This window comes from Bos indicus, chromosome 8 (assembly GCF_029378745.1).
Source record: "Bos indicus isolate NIAB-ARS_2022 breed Sahiwal x Tharparkar chromosome 8, NIAB-ARS_B.indTharparkar_mat_pri_1.0, whole genome shotgun sequence".
Taxonomy (NCBI): Eukaryota; Metazoa; Chordata; class Mammalia; order Artiodactyla; family Bovidae; genus Bos; species Bos indicus.
In genome coordinates, this window is record NC_091767.1 from 105444283 (window position 1) to 105470244 (window position 25962).

At 50.6% G+C, this 25962-nt stretch overlaps 1 protein-coding gene across 1 annotated transcript in view; it reads left to right on the forward strand.

The window, feature by feature from the left end:
* The window catches only part of PAPPA (pappalysin 1), a 267860-nt gene that overhangs the window by 185687 nt on the left and 56211 nt on the right, over window positions 1-25962 (forward strand). Inside the window, exons 11-15 of the mRNA XM_070795369.1 lie at window positions 488-601; window positions 1515-1650; window positions 3805-4018; window positions 12924-13092; window positions 15492-15675. Of these exons, the coding sequence (XP_070651470.1) occupies window positions 488-601; window positions 1515-1650; window positions 3805-4018; window positions 12924-13092; window positions 15492-15675 (817 nt within the window). The remainder of the gene's footprint in view (window positions 1-487; window positions 602-1514; window positions 1651-3804; window positions 4019-12923; window positions 13093-15491; window positions 15676-25962) is intronic.

Below are 25962 nucleotides of genomic sequence, written 5' to 3' on the forward strand. Positions count from 1 at the left end.
TTTACAGATTTGTCCTGAAGGGATGCTTGGTATTCAGCGTCCGTGACAGATTCAGGGCCTCAGGCCTGCCTTTCTGCCTCTTTCCCCAAGTTCTGATTATACCAGGCAGCTCATCATCCTGGGCTTCTGCTTTCTTCTGAGCCTTTACTTCTCTTCCTTCCATGGGCAATACCCTCCCATCTGCAGCCACCCTACTCTTCCAGACCCGAATCAGGTGTCAACTCCTCCAGGACCTGTCCCCACAAGAACTTCTCTGACGTCTCTACCACCCAAATGTGTTATCCCTCCTTTCCTGAATACCACTGAAGATCTTCTCATCTGCATTATTAGAATGTGGGCACCTGGAACAGACTCTTGTCTGTTCATCACTGTTTCTTCCTGTGGTGTCAAGAACAGAATAGGTGGATAGTGAGGTGTTGCTGAGTTGAATTTAATTCAACCTCCAAGACCCTCTAAGACATCTGTTTCCCTTTATTTTTTTTTCCAGGTGTGTCGGACCAAGGTGATAGATCTCAGCGAAGGCATTTCCCAGCACGCCTGGTACCCATGCACCATCAGCTACCCATATTCCCAGCTGGCTCAGACCACTTTCTGGGTCCGGGTAAGTCAAAGCTTTGAGAGCCTCAGCCTGTCCAGCAGAGGCCCCCAGGAAACACTGTCTCCCTTGGCCCTTTCGTAGGCTGGTTTTGTCTACCTGCTGAGGGTGTTAATGGCAAGGACAGAAAGCAAAACAGTTAGCAGCAGGATGCTTCCTGGAATGGAGTCCCTTAATTGCTCATGGGATGCCTTGAGTCAGTCTTGTTTTGGCCGAGAGTTTAGATATCATTTAGATGTCGTTCTTTTAAGCTGCCTTGCCTTGAAGTCTTCCCTGAGCCCTACAGGGAGAAGGAACTGTCCTTTTGCTTCTAGTCCTCCATGTGTGGCCCACTGTTGGATGGCACTCATCATGTGCCGTGGTATTCTGTAGCTGTCGCGGGCCCGTCTTCCCGACTGTGGACTGTGGTTGTTCCGAGTGTTGTTAGTGTGTGTTGCTCACCTGTGTTGAACTCCACCATCTACAGAAATGAAAGGCATGCCTTGTTTACCTTCGTCTCCTCGATGCCTAGTCCAGAGATTGGTCAGCACAGAGCAGTGATGAATAATAAGCCTCATTTCATGTGGTTTTAGTGTGTGCTGGACGTCTGAGTATCTTCCCGGAGCCTCCCAGGCATCCTGTGATGTATCTATTTACAGATCCGTGACTTAGAGGTGAAGGAATTTAGGCCCAGAGTGGCTCAGCCATCACTGGGCATCACACAGCTTGAAAAGAGCAGAGCCAAGATTGGAGCAGTCTCTGACCTCAGAGGCTATGCTCTTTGCTCTGAGGTTTCACTGTCTCCCTGTTCCCACCATGGACCGTGATCAGTTGTCCAGCTCCCGAAATGGAAGATTCTTCTCAAAACCCTGCCCCGGGGCTGCCCCACCACCGCATGCCTAGCTGCACGGCTGAGCCTCCTACGTCTTCTGCATTTCAGGCATACTTTTCTCAACCAATGGTCGCTACAGCCGTCATCGTCCACCTGGTGACCGATGGGACCTACTATGGGGACCAGAAGCAAGAAACCATCAGCGTCCAGCTGCTTGATACCAACGAACAGAGCCACGATCTAGGTGAGCGTATGGCTTGCCCTTGCTACCTGCCTCCCCATCTGCCCGAGCGTGGTTTGTAAGGATCGGCTGAGAATGAGTTCTCGCCTCCCGTCGCCTCTTCTTGGGGTTGTTTCCCATCAGGGTGTCTTCAGATCAGGATAAGTATGTGTGTACACCTAGAAAAGCCCGAATCAGATGGGGATGAGGGAAGAGATTCAGGTCAAAGTCCTCTTTTCAGTAGGTCCCTTCTCCCGCAACGCCTTCACCCTCAGGCATCCTAGCAGATCTCAGAGGACCCTGGGAAGGAGACTGAGTAAAGATGCTTTTCCATTATATGTATCATCACCTGAGACCCAAAGAGACACGTTGAGAGGCCTGGGTCACATGGCCAGAGCCAGTCAGCAAGCAGGAAAGCCGGGTTTTCAGAAGCATCGCCCACTGCCCTTCACCCTGTAACCAGGAGCGTCCATGATAGCAAATGAGCTCTCACTTGAGATGTGGTGACCCGTGCCGAGCACAAGACCCCACACTCAGAAAGCCCTACCATCCCCTTCCACACTGCCCAGACACCCTGCCCCGTCTACTCTGGAATTCCAGGCCAGTGCAGAAGTCCCGGCTTCAAAGCTGTGCCCGTGCAATTCCACAAGGAGCTCGTTTCAAAGCCCCATAGGAAGCAAGCTCGCCAGGGGTTACGTCAGGGTCAAGCCACAGCTCAGGCAGTGGGGAGGGGTTTTGTTTTGTTTTTATGTTTACTTATTTGGTCAGTTTTCAAGGCATGGGGGAAATGCGTTAATAAGGAAGGGAAAGGAAACCCCTCTGGATTTATCCAGATTCCTGGGAAATGTCCCTAAGCAAGAAGCAAATATTTTCATAGCTGTCCTGGCATCGCAAAGGGCTCTGTGGAGAGGTTTTCAGAGCAATGGGAAAGACTCGGGCTCCAGCAGAGATCCTTGGATCCTGCTATTTGATGCCCGAGTGTCCATCTGTCCCTCCCCATCGGCTCCCCTGTCCTGCATCCTCAGCACCCTGGCATTCGCATGGAGGCTCTGTGGCTCTATGCCAGTGGGCCACAGATGCAGACCTGCTCGACTGGGAGCCTCACGCCCAGCAGAACAGGACTCCCAGTGCTTGGTCAGGATGATCTCACTTTTTAGAGGTAGACACTGAGTGTCAGGGGCTTGGTGAACTCACATAGTAAAGAAGTGAGTATCTGTTACCTGTGTCAGTCGCTCAATCGTGTCCAACTCTTTACAACCCCATGGACTGTAACCCACAAGGTTTTCCTGTCCATGGGATTCCCCAGGCAAGAATACTGGAGTGGGTAGTCATTCCCTTCTCCAGGGGATCTTCCCAATCCAGGGATCAAACCCAGGTCTCCTGCATAGCAGGCAGACTCTACCACTTGAGATGTCAGGGAGACCCACTAAGCCAAGACCTGATGTCCATCAAACACCAAAGCCAGCTTTGGTTTTCCCAACTCCAACCCACCCCATCATTCTCCTCCCTTTCCTTATGTACCTTCTCTCCCCGCCCTACTCACTCCCCACCACTTTTCAAAGCCTGGGACTTCTAGAAAGAACTGAGAGCTTCTGGGTGAAGCCGTTTGGATTCTCCTTGGACTCTGTGTGACACACTGTTCTGGGTCCCCCTGGAAAGCCGCCTTCTGCCACGTTTCTGCCTCTCCTCTCTGCCAAAGGGGTGCAGAGGTCCTTACCGCACAGGGCTGGTCCCAGCTTCCTAGCTTAAAAATGAGAGGAGGCTTTTTTTTTACCCCAACAATGACCTATTTCTGTGAATTGTTTCCCTCATCTTGATGACTGCCTGAAAACTAGCAGCTCAGACCAGCCAAGCCCTCAAGCAAGGTGGGAGGGAAGTGAGTGCCAGTGAGGCTTGGCCCAGGGGTGGCCCTTTGGTGGGGAGGGAGGGGCTGTGGGCGCTAGGTGAAGGGAGAGCTTAGGGAGCGGCGAGGCGAGGGGATTGGAAAGATTTGGAGCCAAGAGAAAAAGGCAGACAAAGAAACTTTCAATCAAACTCAAAATCCCCACTGGCCACCCAATGGTGCTTTTGTGCAGTGACATGAAAGGGTCTGGGGGCTTCGGGAAGGGCCCGTTGGGGAGGGCGTGACTGGCCTTGAGTAATGAGCCTGGCCCCCCGGCCCTCTGTCTCCCCTGACAGGCTTCCACGTCCTGAGCTGCCGGAACAATCCCCTGATTATCCCTGTGGTCCATGACCTCAGCCAGCCCTTCTACCACAGCCAGGCGGTACGCGTGAGCTTCAGTTCACCCCTGGTCGCCATCTCGGGGGTGGCCCTCCGCTCCTTCGACAACTTTGACCCCGTCACCCTGAGCAGCTGCCAGAGAGGGGAGACCTACAGCTCTGCCGAGCAGAGGTAAGGCACCCTGGGTCTGCGTGCCGGGGTGGACCCTGGAGCCGGGAGGCCATGGGTGTTACAGGAAAAAGTCTGTGTGTTTCTCCCTTCTCCATCGTCTGGCCTCTGGCCGGCTCTGCCTTGGGGCTTGAGAGGACCCCATGACTCTGAGCTCCAGAGGGTGTGGGAGGGCAGTAGAGACATGGCTGTGGGAGGAGGACCTCTTTCACCTTGTTCGAGGTCCCAGTGCTGACGCCGACCTGCAGGGTGACCTTGGGAGAGTCACTTTCCCTCTCTGGACCTCAGCACCCTCATCTGAATAAAGTGAGGGGTGGTGGATTAGCTGTCTTCCAGCTCTGAAATACTGGAACATTCTGCTTCCTAAGTAGCACAGGCAAGAGGCATAACCCTCCTGGGAGATGTCCCCAGTGGTCCTGGTGTCTGTCTTTTAACCGCACGGCTCTGTGGTGCCTTTGATCTGTATCTGTTAATATACCTAGTGTGGAGCTAGGAGAGGGGGATCCTTCCTGGAAAAAATATGAGCTGTAGTGACACTCTGACCTGGATTTGAATCTGCCCCTTCCCGACTGTCCCACTGCACTTGGGTGAGTCTCAGTTGTCTCCTTTGGAGTAATATCTACCCGGTAGGGTGGTCATGAGAGTTAAAGATGTGCTGCAGATGCAAGTGTTCCTGGAAACTCTCAGGAACTGTGCACAGATAATGTGTTCATAGTGTTTATCACCACTTGCTGATGTGATGCTGATGCTTTTCTGTGCAGAATTCCACATAAAGTTCTTAGAGTTGAGCTGGAAGAAGCCTCGGAGCTCATCTAGTATATCTGCATTGTCCAAACTTCCGTGGTACCCTCTGGGTTTTCAGAACGGGAAGGGCTGGTCCAGAGTCACACAGCATCTCTGACGTTCGTTTAAAGAGTTGGGGGTCTCAGTGGGCTTCCCCAAAGCAAGGCCCTCTGAAGGGCAGTTCAGCCCTGCCCTGTATACCTGGGAGAAGGACAGAAAGAGGAGTGGGGAGAGGGGACCCCAGCCTTTCCCACGCCCCTGCTACCAGAGGACACAAAAGGTGGTTGCAAAACCCACATTGTTTTGCACCCACTGTCTCTAGCTTCTGTTGTGCAAAGTCTGTCGCAATCCTTCAGAGGCAAAAGAGCTCCTTAAATATCATTCATTGTTGTATTTCACCCTGAGAGGGCTTTTTCATCCCTGCCTCTCCAGACTATAAAAATAAGTTAATTCTCAGAACCCAGGGAAACAATGTCGACGGAAAATGCAAATCCATCAGACCCTCTCTGCAACGCTTTCCCATCCCTAACCAGCCACCAAGACCATCCCCGAGTTGACTGAGGCCAGCGCTGACTTCTTTGAATCCTTCATTAGCAGTTCTCGTGTCCCAAGTAAACAGTAAGAAGTGTTTAACCTTGAAAACAAGTCCATCAATAAGTATGTGTTGAGTCCTTCGACCTCTCATGGAAACACACAGAGCTGGGGCAGGACGTTGCCCTGTCTCCGGCTGGTGGTGGGATGGGGAGCCCGACCCCTCTCTTCTCTGGGCCTGTCTCCCGACATGTGAAACGATAGCAGTGACGGATCTGTGTTCTGTGTGGCTCCTTCCACTTGGAACAGTCTGGGATTCCCAAGAGGTAGGAGCAGTGAGAGGGAAGAGGAGGGGACCCACATTGATTTCATTATCTTATTCATTATCTCACCTGTCTGGTGAGGTATGGACAGAGCGACTGAGCCAAGACTGTCCAGAGAGTGGGAGGTAGGATCTCACTTTGTCCGCCCCTAAGAGCCACACTCTGCTCACCAGGACCAGGCTCATCCAGGAGAGAAGAGGGCTTCCCAGGGCTCCTCTCTTGTGCGCACTCGTCAGTGGGATGGAGTGGAGCGATGGAGGCGCAGCTCCCGGGGCTGGCTGGCTGGACCCTGAGCTCCCTGGGTCTAAGAGAGGCTGCTCCTCCTGAATGCCAGGGCTGTGGGGAGGGAGTGGGGCGGGGAGTCGGGGAGGACCGCAGCTGCTCCTGGGGCGCTGAAGAGGGATTTACCCTAACAGACAGGACTGTGCAAATGCGCAAATGCATTAAAACAAACAAACCAGGAGGAAAGAAAAGAAAAATAAGCAACAAGTGTAAAAAGCCGCGGGATGTTTTTCTTCATTCTCGAAACAGCAAGGTAAATAGCATGCCTTTTTATAGCTCAGCTGCTCTAGTGGAAATGGCCCACTTGACTCTCAGCTGCTTCCCAGGTAGTAAAGTGTGGCCCCCACCCACCCCAACACACCCCTTCCTCTCCCCACTCAGAGCCCCACTCCCCTCTCCTCCCCATCTGTTCTCCTTCTGGCTCTCTTTCCTCCTTCCTGTTCCTCCATCTCTTCCCCTTTCTCCTCTCTCATCCTCTTTTCCCTCCTCGCTTTCTTTCTCTTCTCCTGAGGGCAACGTGATAGCTGGTGAGCTGCCAGGGGAGAAACCTCATCACGGCAAAATCAGTCCAGCCGTGTGTGTTCTGACCCAGATTCAAGGGTCTCTGTCCCCGTGCGGAACTTGGGAGTAAATTCAGAGACCCAGGAGAACAGGATCCGGTTCCAAAGGAGAGGTTCAGTGGTGGAATTCTAGTTGAGTTCCAGCTCCACACCAAGAAGGGGAAGCGGGAGGGAAGGGGGCCCTCGTGATGGTTGGGGGGAAGCTATGAGGCTTCTTCAGTGAGAAAAGGGACCGTCAGGAGCTGAGGCTTCAGGGGTTGGACGCACACACACGCACGCACGCACGCGCCATTGTCCAGCCTATAGTTACACAGAGATTGAGCAGTTTAGTATAACATTCAGTGGGCCATGTGTTTAGAAACTTGGCGTCTTCCCTTCCCTCCCCTCTTTCCTTCCCCCCCTTCCTCCCCTCCCTCTCATGTGTTGCATTCTCTTCCTTTCTCTACCTCAAACTTTTCCCACTTTTTCCATGTCGGAGCACCCAGAGAGAGGCAGCTCTGATTGACAGCTAGCCTTTAGAGGACCAACCTTCAGTTCAGTTCAGTTGAGTCGCTCAGTCATGTCCGACTCTTTGCGACCCCATGAACCACAGCACGCCAGACTCCCCTGTCCATCACCAACTCCCAGAGCTTACCCAAACTCATGTCCATTGAGTCGGTGATGCCATCCAACCATCTCATCCTCTGTCATCCCCTTCTCCTCCTGCCTTCAATCTTTCCCAGCATCAGGGTCTTTTCCAATGAGTCAGCTCTCTGCATCAGGTGGCCAAAGTATTGGAGTTTCAGCTTCAACATCAGTCCTTCCAATGAACACCCAGGACTGATCTCCTTTAGGATGGACTGCTTGGATCTCCTTGCAGTCCAAGGGACTCTCAAGAGTCTTCTCCAACACCACAGTTCAAAAGCATCAATTCTTTGGCACTCAGCTTTCTTTATAGTCCAACTCTCACATCCATACATGACCACTGGAAAAACCATAGCCTTAACTAGATGGACCTTTGTTGACAAAGTAATGTCTCTGCTTTTTAATATGTTGTCTAGGTTGGTCATAACTTTCCTTCCAAGGGGACAATAAATTCTTTGTGTGACTAGACTCACTCCTTGCAGCCAGAGTGAACTTAGTCTGGTAGTTATTGGTAGTGGTGGCATCAGAGTGGGTGCCTACAGGCTGGAACCAAGAGACCCTGGAGTCTGTGCCCTGACTGGGGGCTCTCTAGGAATCCGTCTGGAAGATTGGGAGCACAGAAGGAAGCTTCTCACGGCCGGACGGCCCAGGCCTCAGGTTGTCCCCAGGTCTACCCAGTGTCCCCACCCTCGAATGGATCAGCACCTCACGGAACATCTATTGGGAACAGCTAGCCTGGGGGCTATGCCTGCAAATGGAACTTCTGCGCCTAAGCACGCGCCCGTATCACCTGTATGGATATGCCTGACTGTTCTCTAAGATGCTGTCCAACCACCGCCACCTGCCCCCCCCAGCCCTGGCCTGCCTGTCAGAACCCCTGTTCCTCCATATCCTTGTCAAAACGTCGGATTATCAAAGTCTACTTGTTCCCTTTCCAGTGGGCTCTGAAATTATACATCTCCATGGTTTTGTCCACACCCTGACTTGACCCCTGGAAGCTAGGAGGCATGAAGAGATTCTTTGGGTTCTTACCCTTATTTGAGGATGGAAAACCTAAGGTCCAGGCAGGGAAAGTATTTTCCAAAGTCGCCCCAGTGGGTTAGGATGCAGAACCACACGACATTGGAATCCAGGTCTTGGGACTTCCAGGGCAAAGCTCTCCCCGCCCCTGCCCCATGCTCCCCCACCCCCCGCCATCATCAGAGGTATCAAAACAGCTGTCCCAGAGGCCCCAGCAACTTGTGGTTTTTTTGGCCCTTGTTTGACATGTTTTTAAATTACTTGTAACAGTTAGCTATCAAGAGAGTACAGAGTAAAGCCCAGAATCCATTCCACTCTTAAACACATCACAAGATTTGGAACATTGGGCCCACTCAGATCCTGGGACGGGAGACTCCCACTGGCCACCCCCCACTCAGCTCACCTGGCCATTCAGATGGTCGGCCGGACCCTGTAGCTGCTGACCCTGCCTCCCAACGCCGCACCCACCACACCACCGGCTCGTTTCTAGAATTCCAGGGAAGAAGAGCCTGTTGGGATCACTTCCTGCGTAGCCTCATTGCTGGGCAGAAAAACGAGTCCTACCTTGCTGACTCTTTCTCAGTCTCACTTCCCAAGTGACCCTGTGGCAGTCGTGCCGAGAGCATTTCCCCTCCATTTTCCAGTGTGCGCGTGCTGTCTTTTTGGGTGTCCCCAGCCGAGCTGCTCAGAAAGATTTATAAAGCAGCTGCCTGTTTACTGTCCCCACTGCCCCCTGGCATAATTGCAGCTAAGCAACCACAGGAGTTAAGCCATGTGTCAAGGGGGAGCCAGGAGCGGAGCCCTCACCAGGCCTTTGACCTCTGGCCTCCTCTCTCCCAGTTGAGGGGTACACAGGCATCCCACGTTATGCACAATCGGGGGCCCTTTCAGTTGACTGTGGGGGGTGACAATGGGAGGACTGTCAGATCCCTTAAGGATCTGCCTCTGTATGAACTTGAGTCTCTACGTAAATAACTTACATAAGTATAAGAAGAAAAGACAGTTCGTAAGTATCTGATTATCTTTGCATAGGGCGGGGATGGTGCCTCGTGTACCTTTGCCCGGGTGTGCGAATTTTATTGGTAACATTACCTATATCCCTTTCCCCATTGGGATCAATCACTCTCCTCCCTTCTGAGAAGTGGCTTCTTTTTCTTTTCCCCCCTTCTTTTGTTATTTTATGATAGCCCATCGCCGGTGAAATCCCTCCCCACTCCTTTTCTCTTTTAATGAAGGCAGAGGCTTTTGTTTTGTTTTCCTTGTTTTGATTTTTGTTTTTGTGTTTCAGAAATGACAGAGCTGTGTCAGGGAGTTATTGGGAGGGGCCGCTGGGGTGATGTTTATCATTTTGGGGCAATGTGTTCACACAGCCCTTTTCAGCTAACAGGACAATGAAGGGAAGAGCAGGGACTTAGGGTCAGAGAGGCAGATCTACACCGGAATCCTGTCCACACCAAGTGCCTTTGGGCAAGTGATTTAAACTTGCTTAGACTTAATCTCTTCTTCTCACAAATGGGAATAATAACCCTACCTCATGGAATTACAATGAGGATGCGGATAAGATGATGTAGGTAAAACACAGCTGCCAATACCTGGGGCGTAGTGCTTCCTCATCCCCTTTCTTTCCTGTCCTCAAGCCTATAAGCCAGGTGCAGACGAATGTCCTGAAATGCAGGGAGGCCACATTCCCTAAGATACATTCCAGAGGACCCTAGTCCTAAGAAACGTGCCACGGGGAAAGGCTGTCAGAGCTCCGGAAGTTATGCATGCATTAGTCCCTTCTGGAAACCCAGCATATGCGTTAGAATTCAAGGTTCTGAGAAGTCCTGCAATGGAGAAAGGTGGCTGATCATCAGCTCTCCCCATTTGAACAAAGACTTTTTTTGGTCAGGCAGCCCATGTGAATAGGGGATGTTTTCCTTCTGTAGTAGGAGGAGCCAGAGGAGAGGGACGCCCTTCTCGTGGTACATCATAGTTTCCATAGCATTTCTATGCATGGGCCTTTCTGTTCTGCAAACAGGCGGAGCTCCAACCTGTCCTGGACCTTTGCACGTGCCCTTCGCTCTGCCTGGAATTCCCTCTGCACCAAACCTTCACGTGGCTGATCCCCTTCGTATCATCCGAGTCTCAGCTCAGGTGTCCCTGGAGGAGGCTTCCCCGACCCCTCTGTGCAGAGTGTCCCGCCAACCCCTCCCCCAGGTGGTGCCCTCTGTAGATTCACCTGGGTTAGTGCCCCTACTGTATGCGCTTTCCCGTCTAAAACTGGCCTATTCATGACTTGCCTTTGGCACGTGCCCTCCCTCCTCAAACCCAGAGCGTTTACACTGGTGTCCGCCATGCAGTGAGATCCCCAGGCAGGTGTCTTGAATAGATGACACGTCATCTTGTTTTGACAGTCTTGAGAGATGGGTCACTTTATGGCCTCCACTCAACAGAGGAGGAAACTGAGGCTCAGGTTGTTACATGACTTTCCAAGATAAATGGTGAGCCTGGGCTGGAGCCTAGATCTGCCCACCTGCTAAGCTGTAGGTCCTTTCTGTTCGAGGAAATCAAGTTTTTTAGTTTCTCCTTTTCCTACGATGGAGAACCTTAATGTGCACAGAAGGAGGGAGAGCATTTTTTTTTTTACCTTAATGGCCACACAGCGCAGAGAAGCCCAGAGCCCTTGTCTTTCAAAAAGGGTTCCCAGAGGCCCCCCGGTCCGTCATCAGATGGGAGAGCGGGGGCCTCCTGGGTGTGCAGAGCGAGAATGGTCCAACTGTAAGGCAAAGGTCAGAAGACCTGCTTAGAGGCTGGTAGCTTACGGACTTAAATCTATTTAAATTGGAACCATGTGGCTGTTTCCCCCAGCTCTTACACAACGTGAACAGATGCATTGTTTGGTGTCAAAGACCTCATGTTGACTCCACAGCTACAGTCTTCCGGGTGGCACAGCGCAGAGGCTGTCAGAGCAGGAAAAAGGGCAGGGCATCAGAAAGTCTCAGCGAGTGTCGCTTCATCCGAGCTCGTCCTGCGCTTGTAAAGGGGAGGCGGGTATATGGAAGCCACAAAGCGTACATCAGTGTGGGTCTGACACCTGAGTTGAACACTTACCTTTGTCCCAGTATTTTAAAAGTGAGTTTGTTTGTGCTAAGTGCTGGAGATGTTTGTTCCTCACTCCCCCACTCAGTTATCCCACTTTCTCACCGCACTTTTGAGCAGGGGATACAGACCAGGGATGAATAACCGCATTCCTATAAAACCCTCAGTGTGGGGTGTCCTGAAACCAACACCAAGCAAAAAGTTGAGAGTTCCTTCTTAAGTTGGTTTGACCCCCACCCCGCTCCGCATGTCCTCGATAGAAACAGGAAAACAAACACTTTAAGGCTCTGAATGGCAACCCCAGCTATCTGTATATGTCATACACCAGGAGTTGGGGTAAACAGGGCCAGAGGGGCAGCATTAGAGAGAACTGCCTCCTAGAAACCTTCAAATTCAATATCCTGATGTTTGCAGAGCACTTAAGAGCTGTTGCAAGACACTGCCACCGTTTGTTCCTTGCTAGTTAGGAGACATCTATTTCATCCCAGGCATTTTCTTTGGCAATGCGAAGTACTCCGAAATGAAACAGGCATTATCTCTACCCTCAGGGAAGTTCCAGTCCAGGTGTGGGGTGAGGTTAATAATGAGGACTTTGGAGTCACACATCTGGATGGGAACTTAAACAAGTAACTCGATATCGCCACTCCCCGACTTTCCAACAGTAAAATGAGTAACACTTAGCTCATAGGTCGCCATGAGGATGGGTGAGCTCATGTATATAAGCAATCGGTGAATGGTCGCTAATGTTATTAAGCGTCTGCGTGACGGTAATATACGGGGAAAGATCATGTAAGCGTGGGGGTTTTCTGTTGTTTCCCTTTCCTGAAGGGTTAGCATGCATTCCGGCACATGGCAGGCACCCCAGACCTGTGATCAGTGCATGGAACAAGAGGCCAGGGCGTGAGAGAAAGGGGGGCCCAGTGCTGCAAGGGAGCTTGCCTGGGGACATGAGAAAGCTTCCTGTAGACTCTTTCATGGAGCTCAGACTTGAACACGTGAACTCCGATTGGCAGGAAAGTGCCAACAGCAGCCACAGCAAGATGCATGGTGCGATCTCTGCACAACTTTATTAACCGTTCTGAAGTCACTTTAGTTTATAAAAGACTTCCACCTTCAGGACCGCAGTTGAATCTTATGGAGCTGTGGGTTAGCCGAATCTGGGAGTGCACTGACACTCAGAGAGGCGATGGGCCTTGCCCTAAGTTAGACAGCTTGTAGGTAATAGAGCATAGATTTACCCATACCTTAGTGTCCTTATGTGCCAGGAATTCCACTCCATGCTTTGGCTCAACTATCTGATTTAATTCTCACAACGAGCCCCGGAAGTGAGTGCTGTTATAAAATGTGAAAAGGCTTTCATTCAGCTCAGTGCCTGGCAGATGAGAGATTCAACAAGCACTTGCTGTAATCATAATAATTCCCGTTTTGCAGATGGAAAATGAAGGTTCTACAGCATTTGCAGATTCGTCATTTGTAAGGTTTTTAAGATGTAGGACTTGGGCCCTGCTTTGTCTGTCTCGATAAACTGTGCACTTAGTGATAAACTTTGGCCACTGCTCCTCCAGAGTCTTGTCCGCTCTGTGTGTCTCCCGTGTCAGCCTCCTGAAATTTGGAGCGGAAGCCCACTAGCTTTTGTCTTCCGGCTGGAGTGCGTCGGTCCTGCAAGAAAGTGCGCCCTCACCCTCTTGTTCCCTTTCTCCTCAGCTGTGTGCACTTCGCGTGCGAGGCCGCGGACTGCCCAAAGCTGGCTGTGGAGAACGCTTCGCTCAACTGCTCCAGCAGTGACGGGTACCACGGAGCCCAGTGCGCTGTGCGCTGCCGGACAGGCTACGTGCTCCAGATACAGCGGGATGACGAGCTCATCAAAAGCCAGGTGTGTGTGGATGCCGGGCTCAGAGTCCCTCTCCAGCCCACGAAAGGCTGAGCGGCTGTTGAACCTGTCCTCTGCTGAATCCTCAGCATTTGAAGCACTGCTGCCGCATAGTAGGTGCTCAGTAAAGAGGTGTGGATTGAGTGAAAGACCGCCTCAGTCTGGGATTTCTGAGACAATGGTTCCTGTGCAGAGTAGTGATTCATACCACAGGTACCAGCGTCCCCCGTGTAGGTTGAAAATCTGGAAAACCATGGGCTGAGCATGACTTTTGGACTGAAACCCTCACAGTCAGAACCCTGCTACAATTGAGTGGGCTGGTTTCAGAATAGGTGAGCCCCCTTCAATGCAATGCTCATTCATTTATTCAAACCTCTGTGCACTGGGAGCCAGATGCTGTACTGTGTGTGCTTAGCCGCTCAGTCGTGTCCAACTCTTTGTGACTCCATGGACTGCAGCCCGAAAGGCTCCTTTTTCCATGGGGATTCTCCAGGCAAGAATACTTCTTCCCTTCTCCAAGGGATCCTCCCAACCCAGGGATTGAACCCAGGTCTCCCGCACTACAGGCAGATTCTTTACTATCTGAGTCACCAGGTATGCTGTACTAGGTGCTAGAGAAAAAAGTCACTAAGATGAGCCTAGTTCCTCCTCTTAAGGAGCTTAGTGACTAGTGACCAGGAGCAGACGATGCGTGAGTAATGGCCGTACCATGTGATAAACATTGTGAAGGGAAGTGCAGGGAGTTCTGGAAGCACAGGGGCAGTCAAGGAAAGCTCCCTGGAAGAGGTGACATGAAAACTGAAAACTGGAGAGATAGGCAGAGGGTCGCACATTGCAGGGAGGGAAGGAGGCAGGCTCTGGGCATGGACAGGAATATGTGGATGCCCGTTAGTGAGAAGGAGGGTGCCACAGACAGATGTTTGTTTTACTGAACTTCCCCAAGCAGTGAGGCTGAAGAGGCAAGCAAGGTGTGCTGGTGCATGGCCCTGTTAGCTTGGTCAGGGAGTAGGAGGGTCCTCTTTAGGGCAGCAGGGAGCTGTTGAAGGAAGTGACGTGGTCAGATGGGTGATGAAGGTCCTTCCAGCGGCCCACATGGGTGTGGCTTGGAGTCCAGCCACAGGGGAGCCTTGGGAAGAGGCTGAGTCCTGCTGGAGGATAGCGGCTTCAGGTGGACTTAGATGTGCTGTAATGGTGCTTTCAGCCAGTGTGGCTGTGGGATCTCAGGTGGGTGCGGGTAGGAGCAGGGAATTAAGCCCTGAAATTTGGGGATTCCATGTGCAGCCTCCTGTGGGACCCTGCCAACAGACTCCCCCTTCATGCTCTGGGGGCAAGGGCACATTCCTTATTGCTGGGAATGCCTGTTTGCACAGAGCTTCTGGACTTGCAAAGAGTCCCACCAAGGAGCTTCGGGGCCCTCAGTTGCTTAGACACCTGCTTCCGTATGTCAGACACGGCAGGTCTGAACTCCTGTGAAAGCAATTAAGCTGGCTTTGGCAGTAAGGGACCTTTCATCCCTTTGATGGGCACTGAAGAGGGGAACATTGTCCCATGCTTTTAAAATCCCAGCTCAATATCTGGCATCCCCGAACGCCTGGGATGTGGCGGCTTCCTCCTTGAATGGAGGCCCCCAGGGCTGGGCTACCATGGACGGACCTTGCCTTGGCCCTGCAGCCTGAACTTGCCCTCTTACCCCCAGCCGTGCTGTCTTCTAATTTGTGTTGAATCCCTGTCAACCCTTTCGTTTGCCTAGCCTCCTTCCTTCTTCACGCCCACCTCTCCCAGATGTTGAAGCATCATATGTTGGAGCAGGGAGTGGCTCTTAGAGCAACGCTTGGCTTCGATGCCAAAAGGATAGCTCAAGTGAGGAAAGGGACTTGCCCATGATCTCACAGCACCCAGAACTAAATCCTGTTCTCCCATCCCCCCAGGGCAATGCCCACTCTGTGCCAAGCACAATCCCCTCTGCTCCTCCAGGGCCAGGAAAAGATAAAAACGTTAACATCCAGCGTCCCACTCTTGTGCTGTGTTTCAGAGGCTATTTCATGAAAGAAGTCCTCTGGCCCTGAGAAGTCTGAGCCTTAAGATTCGCAGCAACACGATGGAAATAACTATCTGGGAGACTCTCCAGACAGCCCTGCAGAGCTGTGTCTTTGGGCTCAATTCCCACTTAGCCTTTGTCCAGCTATGAAACTTGGAGCTAGTCACTTAATGTTTCCGAGCCTCAGTTTCGGCAGCTGTAAAGTGGGAACTGAAGTACCTCTTTCAAACAGTTGCTGGGATCCCGGAAAGGGAGCTAAATGTCGAGTATGGATCTCCGAGTGCCGTAGCCCAGGGGAGAAGGGTTTTCCCCATGGGTGGGTTTCCACCCGCCGCATCTCACAGTGCCCACCTCCGTCTTCCAGACAGGACCCAGCGTCACGGTGACCTGCAAGGAGGGCAAGTGGAACAAGCAGGTGGCGTGCGAGCCAGTGGACTGCGGTGTCCCGGATCAGCACCACGTCTACGCCGCCTCATTCTCCTGCCTTGAGGGCACCACCTTTGGCAGCAAGTGCTCCTTCCAGTGCCGCCACCCGGCGCAGCTGAAAGGTACGAGACCCAGCGGCCGCTTCCAGGTCCTCCTGCGGGGACTCAGCACCAGGGCTTGGACAGCGTGTTGTCTTTGCTTCTGATCCCTCCCACCTGTTCTGTGCAACCCATCCATGCAAACTGCCGTGTTGTGCAGCTGGGGAGAGAGTAGAGTGTGGACAAGCGTGGCGTCTCTACTGCTGCTGCTGTGTTGCTTCAGTCGTGTCCAACTCTGTGTGACCCCATAGACGGCAGCCCACCAGGCTCCCTGTCCTTGGGATTCTCCAGGCAAGAACACTGGAGTGGGTTGCCATTTCCTTCTCCAATGCATGGAAGTGAAAAGTGAAAGTGAAGTAGCTCAGTTGTGTCCGACTCTTATCGACCCCATGGACTGCAGCCTACCAGGCTCCTCCATCCATGGGATTTTCCAGGCAAGAGTACAGGAGTGGGGTGCCATTGCCTTCTCCAGTGGTGTCTCTAAGATCTTCCAAGTCTGGCAAAAGAGGAAAGAGAAAAGCAGGAAGGGAGGGAAAGTAGAAGGAAAGAGAAGATTCTAAGAAAATAGCATGTGGAACCGATGTGACTAGTTCATTGGGTGGGGTGAGAGTCCAATAAGTCTAAGAGGAAAGTATTGTTATTACTTTCATTTTCACGGAGGAGAAACTCAAGGTTCAGAGTTGAAAGAACTTGTCCAAGGCCATGCTTTTCCTGGAGGGCTCCACCACGGGACCCAGATGTGTCTTTCTCCAAAGCCCACTGCTGCCCCTTAGGAAGGGGTTAGCTCCAAGGGGACTCACTCTAGGAGGGAGAAGCTAATGGCACCTCCTGGGCCAGGTGCTGGGGTATTCAGGCAAGAAGACATAGTCTGGCAAACTGGGGAAGAGGACTCATGTTGGAAATGAGTGAGAGGCTGACCTGGGCGACCCGGACTCTCAAGACCAAAAGGGCTCTTTCAACTCGGCAGGAGTAACTGATCATCGGAAAGATGATGAAACTGAGGTCCAGTGACAGGAAGGCAGGAACTTGCACAGAATCACAGAGCAAGTTAGCAGCAGCATCAGAACGACAGTCTTGGCTTCTAGTTGAGTGTTAGGTTTGGGCATTATACCCAGTTCTCAAAGGTGCCAGGACTTTCCTTTGCTTGGTTTATCAAAGGAAACATTGCCCCTACATCAGATAACCAAAATGATATCTCACTAAGCGTGGGTCCTACCTTGGGATCCGTCATGCTATAGAGTGGGAATGAGCAGACTTCTGTGTGTTGTGTGGGGGTTTGGAGGGAGGTCTATAAATTCCCTTCAACTTAGATGTCATATTGGAGAAGGAAATGGTAGACCACTCCAGTATTCTTGCCTGGAGAATTCCATGGACGGAGGAGCCTGGTAGGCTACAGTCCATGAGGTTGCAAAGAGTCAGACATGACTAAGCAACTTCAATTTCACTTTCACTTAGATCTCATATTACAAATTCATGAGTTCCAGGCATTTGGATGATTGGAGAGGGTTGATAGTGTCTCCAAGTTTTCAAGAAGATTTAGAACTTTGAAAGATTACTACACATAGTAAGACTCAATAAAGTGTATAGACTGGGCAGCTGAATGAATCAATGAAAGTAAAACCACAGAAAATGTTTCTTTTAATAAATGAATGAAATACCCAGATATCTCACTAAACTTCCCCAGAAGAGAAGCAGAAAACACTTCTGGGATACATCCTTTCCTATTGTTCAGCTGCTCAGTCGTGTCTGACTCTTTGCAACCCCATGGACTGCAGCACGCCAGGCTTCCCTGTCCATCACCAACTCCCGGAGCTTGCTCAGACTCACATCCATTGAGTTGGTGATGCTATCCAACCGTCTCATCCTGCCTCCCCCTTATTCTCTTGCCCTCAATCTTTCCCAGCACCAATGTCTTTTCCAATGAGTTAGCTCTTTGCATCAAACCAAAGTCCCTTCATATTTTTAGCCAAGAAGATTTGAGTGTGAAAGTTATAGACATTTTATTTGAGCTGCCCTAGAGATTGAGATCTGAGAGAGATAAAGAGACAAGTGGAAATTGCAAACCCTCCACCTTATCTGAGCCTGTCCCTGGCCCCATCTGCTCAGACACGGGGCTTATTAATAACTCCAGACTAGGACATCACACTTCCCCTCTGAGTCAGAGGTCCTTGGGAAGGGGAGGTGTATAAGGGAGGTGTATAAATCAGCATCGATTATTAGCTACAATGAGGGCTGCAGTAGTAATCCTTAATCCAAGTGATTGTCCTTCATTGCTTCTTTGCCGACTGTGGTGGAGGGGTGCCCTCAGTGTGGAGGTGTGACCCTAGAAGGACTGTCATTTTGATGGTGTTGATCCCCACTTTGCTCGTCCCTTGAGAATACAGGGCAGCACCTCTCCAGTGGCCACAGTGACCCACTAGGACCCACTGCCATACCATGCCCTTGGTTCCCAGCATTATTGGATGCTCAGATTCCAGGCCCAATGCTTTGGCTTGGGTCTGCTGCCAGCAAAGGCTGGGCAGAGGTCCTGGTCGTCTCTCTTGAACTTGTTAATAGTTCCTTGCTTCTTATGCCAAAAGATAAAGTGAAAATGTTAGTCACTCAGTCATGTCCAACTCTTTGTGACTCCATGGACTATATAGCCTGCCAGGCTCTCTGCCCATGGAATTCTCCAGACAGGAATACTGGAGTGGATAGCCATTCCCTTCTCCAGGGGATCTTCCCAACCCAGGGAATGAACCTGCATCTCTAATGTCTCCTGCATTGGCAGGCAGGTTCTTTACCATCTGGGCCACCAGGGAAGGCCAAAGTGAAAGTGTTAGTCCCTCAGTCGTGTCCGACTCTTTGTGACCCCATGGACTGTAGCCCACCAGGCTCCTCTGTCCATGAAATTGTCCAGGCAAGAATGCTAGAGTGAGTTGCCATTCCCTTCTGCAGGGAATTTTCCCAACCCAGAGATTGAACCCGGGTCTCCTGCACTGCAGGAAGATTCTTAACTAGGAGTGATCAAAACAAAATTTTCCCCCATTTCTTGTTTGGTTCCCTTTACACCCTTTGTTTTTCCTTCCCCACAGCAAGATTTAAGCAAAAGGAGTGTGAGCTTTCATCAGACAGAGAGGGATTGAACTCTTGGTTCTGCCCCAGCTGTCTGGTCTCAGGAGATGAACTTCACATTGGGAGATATTAGTAGATCCTAGAAGAGCAATTTCACATCCTTGAGCCTCAGTACTCTCATTCGTAAACTGGGTGTAAAAGTGTCCATGTTGAAGGGGCATAGTGAGGATTAAAAGAGATGGTATGAATAAAATTGCCAAAACCAGAGTAAGTACTTAGTAAATACTCATCTCCAAGAGGCACTCTCGTGAGAATTAGGCAGTGGCTGTCCTCCTGGCCCCTGACCTCTTTATCCCATGGAGGCCTTAGTCCTGGGACCTGTGGAGACTTGCTCCATCCTCCACATTCCACTCAGGACCTAGAGGTTAATGTGCTTGGACCAGAAGCTTCCACCCAGGAGAAGCACTGAGTGTGGCCCTGAGACCAGTGTAACACGGGTGTGAATAGCACCGCAAACACACCAGTCCCTTAGAATCCGGGCGAAGTTTTCTCGAATATCCTGACTTCCCCTTAAGTTCTGAGCCTTCATCGAGGTGTCCACAAGATACCCTGCAGGCCCACAGCTCTGGAGTCATTCCTGCCAGGGCCCTTTATCACATGAGTACTAGCAGCACCCACTGCACCCGCACATGCACGAGGGAAAGTCCTCGAGTTTAAGAGAAAGGGCCTCAGTCTCAGAATCATAAATGTCTAACTCAATGGCTAAAAACGCATCGTTGCACCCCGACCTTGTCAATTTCAACTCAACCACGTGAGGTGCACTGGATGTTGATTCTGGAGATGGGCTTCTAAAGCAAGCGTGCCCTCATCCCACAAAGATCTTTCCAGGGACTTCCCTGGTGGTCCATTGGCTTAGACTCCATGCTTCCACTGCAGGGGGTGTGGGTTTGGTCCCTGGTCAGGGAACTAAGATTCCATATGCCATGCAGCTCAGCCAAAAAAAAAAAAAAAGTCTTTCTAAGAGGCCCACTGTCTACTTCTATCTAAGGTCCGAGATTTAAACTCAGTCTAGTCACTGGTTTCCAGAAGATACTCAATACCATGGAGCATATGAGCGGAATGGCCATGTCCTTCAGTGCCCAGCGGTTAACCTTCCTGCCAGCCCCTCACTCTCTTCCTCGCCACTTACCCTCTCCCTCAGAGTCCTGTCCTGATTTTTCTCCCTGTAGGATTTTCACATCCCCTCTCCTCTCTCAGGCAGAGACCCTTTCATCTTTCTCAGAAGCAGATAGCCAGACCTGGAGGATTCAACTTTATCCTAAGGGTCTCATCAAGGCATCTTTCCCACAAAAACAGGGTCACTGCCAAAGAGGACTTCTCAGATCACTCCTAAGTGCAGGCTACTCTCCTCATCTTATCATCCTAGTGCTCTGGAGATGGCAGGGTCTAGAATGTCATTGGGTCCCAGCCCCCACTAGGTGTTAATGGTAAGTGTTAGTGCTCAGTCGTGTCTGACTCTTTGCCACCCCATGGACTATACTGTCCTGGAATTCTCCAGGCAAGAATACTGAAGTGGGTTGCCATTTCCTACTCCAGTAGTGGTTAATGGTAAACCGCTACCCAATCCTTCCTGGGGACAGAGGAGCACCGTGGAAAAGAAAACCTGTTCAAGATCACACAGATGCTAATGATGAAGTCTTTAGATGTGAGCAGTGATAAGAGGAAGCAGTAGATTTCTTTTCTCTCTTAGATAATTCTTCTGTCTCCCTCATCCCCCACCTCCACCTTCACCTCACTCTGAACAGTGCTCAGATTTCAAAAGTCAAGGGTATTCTCACCTCAGGGTTTTTAGCTGCTGCTCCAGAATTCCTTTGACCTTTTCTGAACCGTGCCTCTCAACCTAGTTGTTGCTGTTCAGTCGCTAAGTCCTGTCTGACTCTTTGCGAACCCATGAACTGCAGCACGCCAGGCTTCCCTGTCCTTCACTATCGCCTGGACTTTGCTCAAATTCATGTCCATTGATGGTGATACCATCCAACCATCTCATCCTCTCTTGCCGCCTCCTCCTTCTGCCCTCAATCTTTCCCAGCATGGAGGTCTTTTCCAGTGAGTCGGCTCTTTGCATCAAGTGGCCGAAGTATTGGAGCTTCTCCAGCCAGAGCTGGGAGAAGCCAGAAGTCATCATTTCATTTTGCCATGCAGAAACTGAGGTCCAAGAAAGGAAGAATTCATGCAAGGTCATGTATGCATTGCCATGAGCACTGGGGCCAGAAAGTGACCCAGGGGTCCTGACCCTAGAAGAGGTGCTCTCTTGCTAGGCGTGCCATTCCCAGCAATCTTGTGAAATCATCTGACTTGCACATTCCCAGCCCCTCTGTTATGGCAGGTGTCCAACATTCCAGGCTCTTTTCTGTCTCTTAGGACAGTATCCATTCGTTATCCCTTACTGTGACTGCATCTGAACACATTCTTCTTCTCCTCTGAGCTAACATGTGGGGCCTTTCAGTAAAGAAATTTGGAAGTGAGAGACACCATTCTGGACAGTGGGGACAGGAGGGGTGGTGAAATCATATGACTGGTTTTGCTTTTGAGATACTCCACGCATTCATGTTTCTGGTTCTGTGAGGTTTTCCTCTAGATAGCAGTTCTTCTATGGCCATGCACTTGGGTAAAAGCTCTGTAGTGTGGTCAAGAGAGCACTCAGGAGTCAGACACACCTGGAGTGAGTGCCAGCTATAGTTTGAGAAGCTCACTTTTCCACTCGGGACTCAGTGTTCCCACCTGCAAAATGAGATTAAGGACAAATTGGGTGACTAGAAGGATCAGGGAGATGGGGCCAGTCATTCTTCCTATACCTACCTCGTGGACTCTACAAATGTGATTTGTCCTTATCCCAGTCCAGCTAGCTGTGTTTTTACTTTCTTAATTCTGTGGCCAATATCCCTCCACATCCTAAAATATTAGAACTGGATAAGAACTTAAAGATGGCTTTGGTCTAGGGCCAGAGAAGTCAGGTGACTTGTTCAAGGTCACGGTAGCTCAGTGGTAAAGAATCTGCCTACATTGCAGGAGACTTGAAGGAGATGCAGGTTCAATCCCTGGGTTGGGAAGATCCCATGGAGAAGGAAATGGCAACCTGCTTCAGTGTTCTCACCTAGAAATCCCCTTGGACAGAGGAGCCTGTGGGGCTATAGACCATGGAGTCACAGAGTCGGATACCACTGAGTGGCTAAACAACAGCAGTATGCATTCAACAAATGGAAATTTAGGACTTCCTGTATGCTTGGCTGGAGAAGGAAGTGGCAACCCACTCTAGTATTCTTCCCTGGGGAATCCCATGAACAGAGGAGCCTGGTGGGCTGCTGTCCATGGGGTCACACAGAGTCAGACACGACATGCAGGTATGCTTGGCACTAGGGTAGGTTCTGGGAATAAAAGAATGAACAAGTTGCAGTCCCAGCCCTTAGGATGTGGGCGATGCCAGCTCAGTCGACAAGGCATTAAGAAAACAGACCTAGATCTCGTGTCATTTCCCTCCTTTGATTCTACTCTAGGTTAGTTTCAGTCTTAAAGGTATTCTCAAAGAAATGTGATCTTCTGGGCACTCTTTATAGCCAAATAATAAAAGTAGATATATTTCTTTTGTTAGTACATTTGTAATCATTTTAATACTCAGTGGAGATTGAAATTTCCTTAGCCACATTTGTAGACAGTCTGAGCAAGATTTGTTTCCTTGACTTTAAAAGATGAACAAACAACAGTTCAGTGACACATCACTCTCTGAAGCCTAGTCCCTGCCCTCAGCATTCTTACCCTCAGCCGGGGGCTCCAGGCTCAGAAATGCCTTCACCGCATGTGCAGAGTCATGTTCCCCCAAGAAACAGAGGAAGGTGTGGATGTGACAGAAGCATCAGGGCTTCTCTAAGCCACTACCCCTGGGGACAGCTGGACTCAGTCCCTCTGGGAAAGCATGGGAGACGGGGCGGGATTATTCCTCTGAGTTCCTGTAACTGGGGCAGTTGTTGTGTTAATGCACCAGCCCCTTCACTGGTTTGGGCTCTGCTTCTATGAGCACTGACACCTCAGCACTGTGAGCCTGCCCTGCGTGCGGACCAAACACCCCTGATCAGAGCGAAAGACCTCCAGCAGGAAACAGCTGCAGGTGCAGTAGGCGTCCTTCAGCGTATAGAGGTCAGGGCCAAGGGCACGAGGGAAGGACATGGACAGCTGCGTCCTACCCTGCTTTCCTCAGAGCCGCATGGAGGCTGCAGGGTGGGGGCCACAGCTCAGCTAGGGCCTGGAAATGCTGATTCTGCACACTTGAGGGTCTGCCGTGGTGTGGGGCATGTCCATGGTCCTGAATCGCCAGTTCTTGTGTTAGCATTGTTCTTCTGACCGCAGTGCTCAGCTAACTCCTATTTACCCTCTCAAAGAATGTACATTTCTAGTCTGCGTTTTCTCTCTTGATTAACCTTTTATGATTTTTCTGTTAGCTCACCACCAGAGAACCACAACGTCCACTTCACAGTCTAGGGTTTGCATAGCTGATAGGGTGTACTTGTGAAGCATCTCGACCCTTGTCCAGAGGCGTTTTATCCTTCCTGGGAAATTTAGAGAGGGTATGCTCCCCTTATCTTTTGTGGCTCCCAGTCCCCGCTAAGCTCTTGCTAAACACAGGCACTCCAACACGGCCTTCATCACAAGACCACACACACAAAAATAATAACAATAATGCAATTTACAATCTTTGGTGTGCTGGAGCCGTCTCTGCTTCTGTAGAAACCAAATGAGTCCCTCTTCCACACGCTTTATTCTTTCTACTCGATGTAGAGATATCTGTGGTGTACAGTGCCCCAGTTTGTCACGTGGTGGCCTCTTTATGGCTTACAGACCCTAAGTTGTCTTGGGCTCCTCAAGTGACTCACACAGATATGGGAGGAGGAAGAGGCAAGTGAGCAGGGAAAGAAGAGCAGAGGAGCCTACATATGCTCTCTTCTTTCTTCTTTTTCCTGTTTTATTTCTCTCCATAGTTCTTTCCACCTTCTACACACCAAATAGTTTGCTTTTTTAAAAAGGTAACTTCTCCGTATCCCACTAAAATATAACCTCCAAGAGGGCAGGGTTTGGGGTTTGTTTTGTTCATTGCCATGTCTCGACATAGGCAAGAGTAGCTGGCACATAGTAAGCACTAAATAGATGCTTGTTGAATGAATAGAGTGTGTGTGTCCTAAGTCACTTCAGTCATGTCTGACTCTTTGCAACCCTATGGACTGTAGTCCACCAGGCTCCTCTGTCCATGGTGATTCTCCAGGCAAGAATACTGGAGTGGGTTGCCATGCTCTCCTCTAGGGCATCTTCCCAACCCAGGGATCGAACCCACATCTCTTACATCTCCTGCATTGGAAGGTGGGTTCTTTACCACTAGCATCACCTGGGAAGCCCCGAATGAATGGAGGTTCTCATGCAACTCCTGTGATCCTTTCAGAGCTGCTGCTAAAGACAGGGATTCGGAGGAGGGGGAGATGAAGGAGAGAGAAGGAAAGATGGGAGGGAGGGAAGAGCATCAAGGAAACTGGTAGCATTTTCCTGAACACTACCCATCCACATGTTTCATTTCATCTTCTCATCACCCTGAAAGGCAGGAGCAATTGCTTTCTTTCTCTAGATAGGAGATTTGGGGTTTGGCTGTCTCAGAACAGAAAACAGAGTCTCTGCTAAGCAGGTATAGCCAACTTTCCACTAAAAACCACAGCCGTCTTTGTAGTTACACAAAACCAGCTTTAAACTCTTGTCTTTTATTAACCAGAGAACTTGGGCAAGTCACTTGCCTTTCTAAATCTCTGCTTTCAAATACAAGTTGTCGCCCTACTAAGAGTACTGTGTGAGGATAAATGAGATCACGTAGCAGAAGTGCTCAGTCGGTTGTAACTGATCGGTAAATGTCAGTCTCACCCTGATCACCCCTCCAATTCCTAATCCCTGAGCCTCCCACGTGTGTCCAGCCCTGGTTGTCAACACCTGTCAGGAATAACTGGGAAGAGGAAAGTTTGGTTGGGAGCCCCAAGTTTCAGGTCCATCTCCAGTTGTCTTGGGGAGATTCTGGGCAGGCTGTGTGTGTCAATAACATACGACCCGTCAGAGAAAAGCCTGCCTCTCCGTGTTTCACTTTTACTTGTGACATTTCCCATCAGGCCAGCTTCCCCGTGGCAGTCAGTATGTCTCCTAGAGCTAGCATGGGCTGCGGAGAAGTGCTCATCTCTCAGCTGCTTTGGCAAAGCTTCACTAAATACTGGGGCCTGAGAAGAAAATCCAGCCTCCAGATACCACGAGGCTACCACTTCCAGGCATAAGGGGGACTCAGACAAATTCAGGGATGCGGGGCCCAGCGAGGGAGTGGCACCTGAAGGTCACACAGCACCCTGAAATCAGAGCGCCTAGTCGATTCTGATAGGACCTTGCATGCTTAGTTGCTCAGCTGTGTCCGACTCTTTGCAACCCCATGGTCTGTGGCCCACTAGGCTCTTCTGTTCATGAGAATTCTCCAGGCCAGAATACTAGAGTGGGTTGCCATGCCCTCCTGCAGGGGATCTTCCCTACCCAAGGATCGAACCCAGGTCTCCTGCATTGCAGGCAAATTCTTTACCAACTGAGCCACGAGGGAAGCCCAAGAATACTGGAGTGGGTAGCCTATCCCTTCTCCAGGGGAACTTCCTGATCAGGAATCAAACCAGGCTCTCCTGCACTGCAGGCGGAATCTTTACCAGCTGAGCTATCAGGGAAACTTACTCTGCCAATTACTGGAAAGCAAGTTTCTTCATCTCTGGGCCCAGATGCAAAGCAGGGAGGATGAAGTGTGGACTAAAAAGATGTGCAAAGTGAGAGTTGCGAGTTAAGTTTTATTTCTGGGGCAAAATGAGGAAGGCAGCCCAGGAGGCAGTGCTTCAGAGAGCTCTGAGGGACTGCTCCAAAGAGGCAGTGGGGAAGGTTAATATATAAGATTTTGGTGAAGGGGGAGTTCAGTGTAATCAAGTTCTTACTTTAGAAAAGGTTTTCTGTTAGTCATGAGGAACTGATGTCATCATGAAGGGCTTTAGTGATTTACTAGATATGAAGAGATCCAAGGATTGGGATCATGAAATCAGCTCCTGAAAATATCTAACTATCTAAAGACCTGTTCCACCAGTTTCCTTGGAGCACAGAGTGCCTCACCCTCCTCCCTGAGTCCCCCTCAGTGGGTGCTGAAGGTCAGGTTGGCAG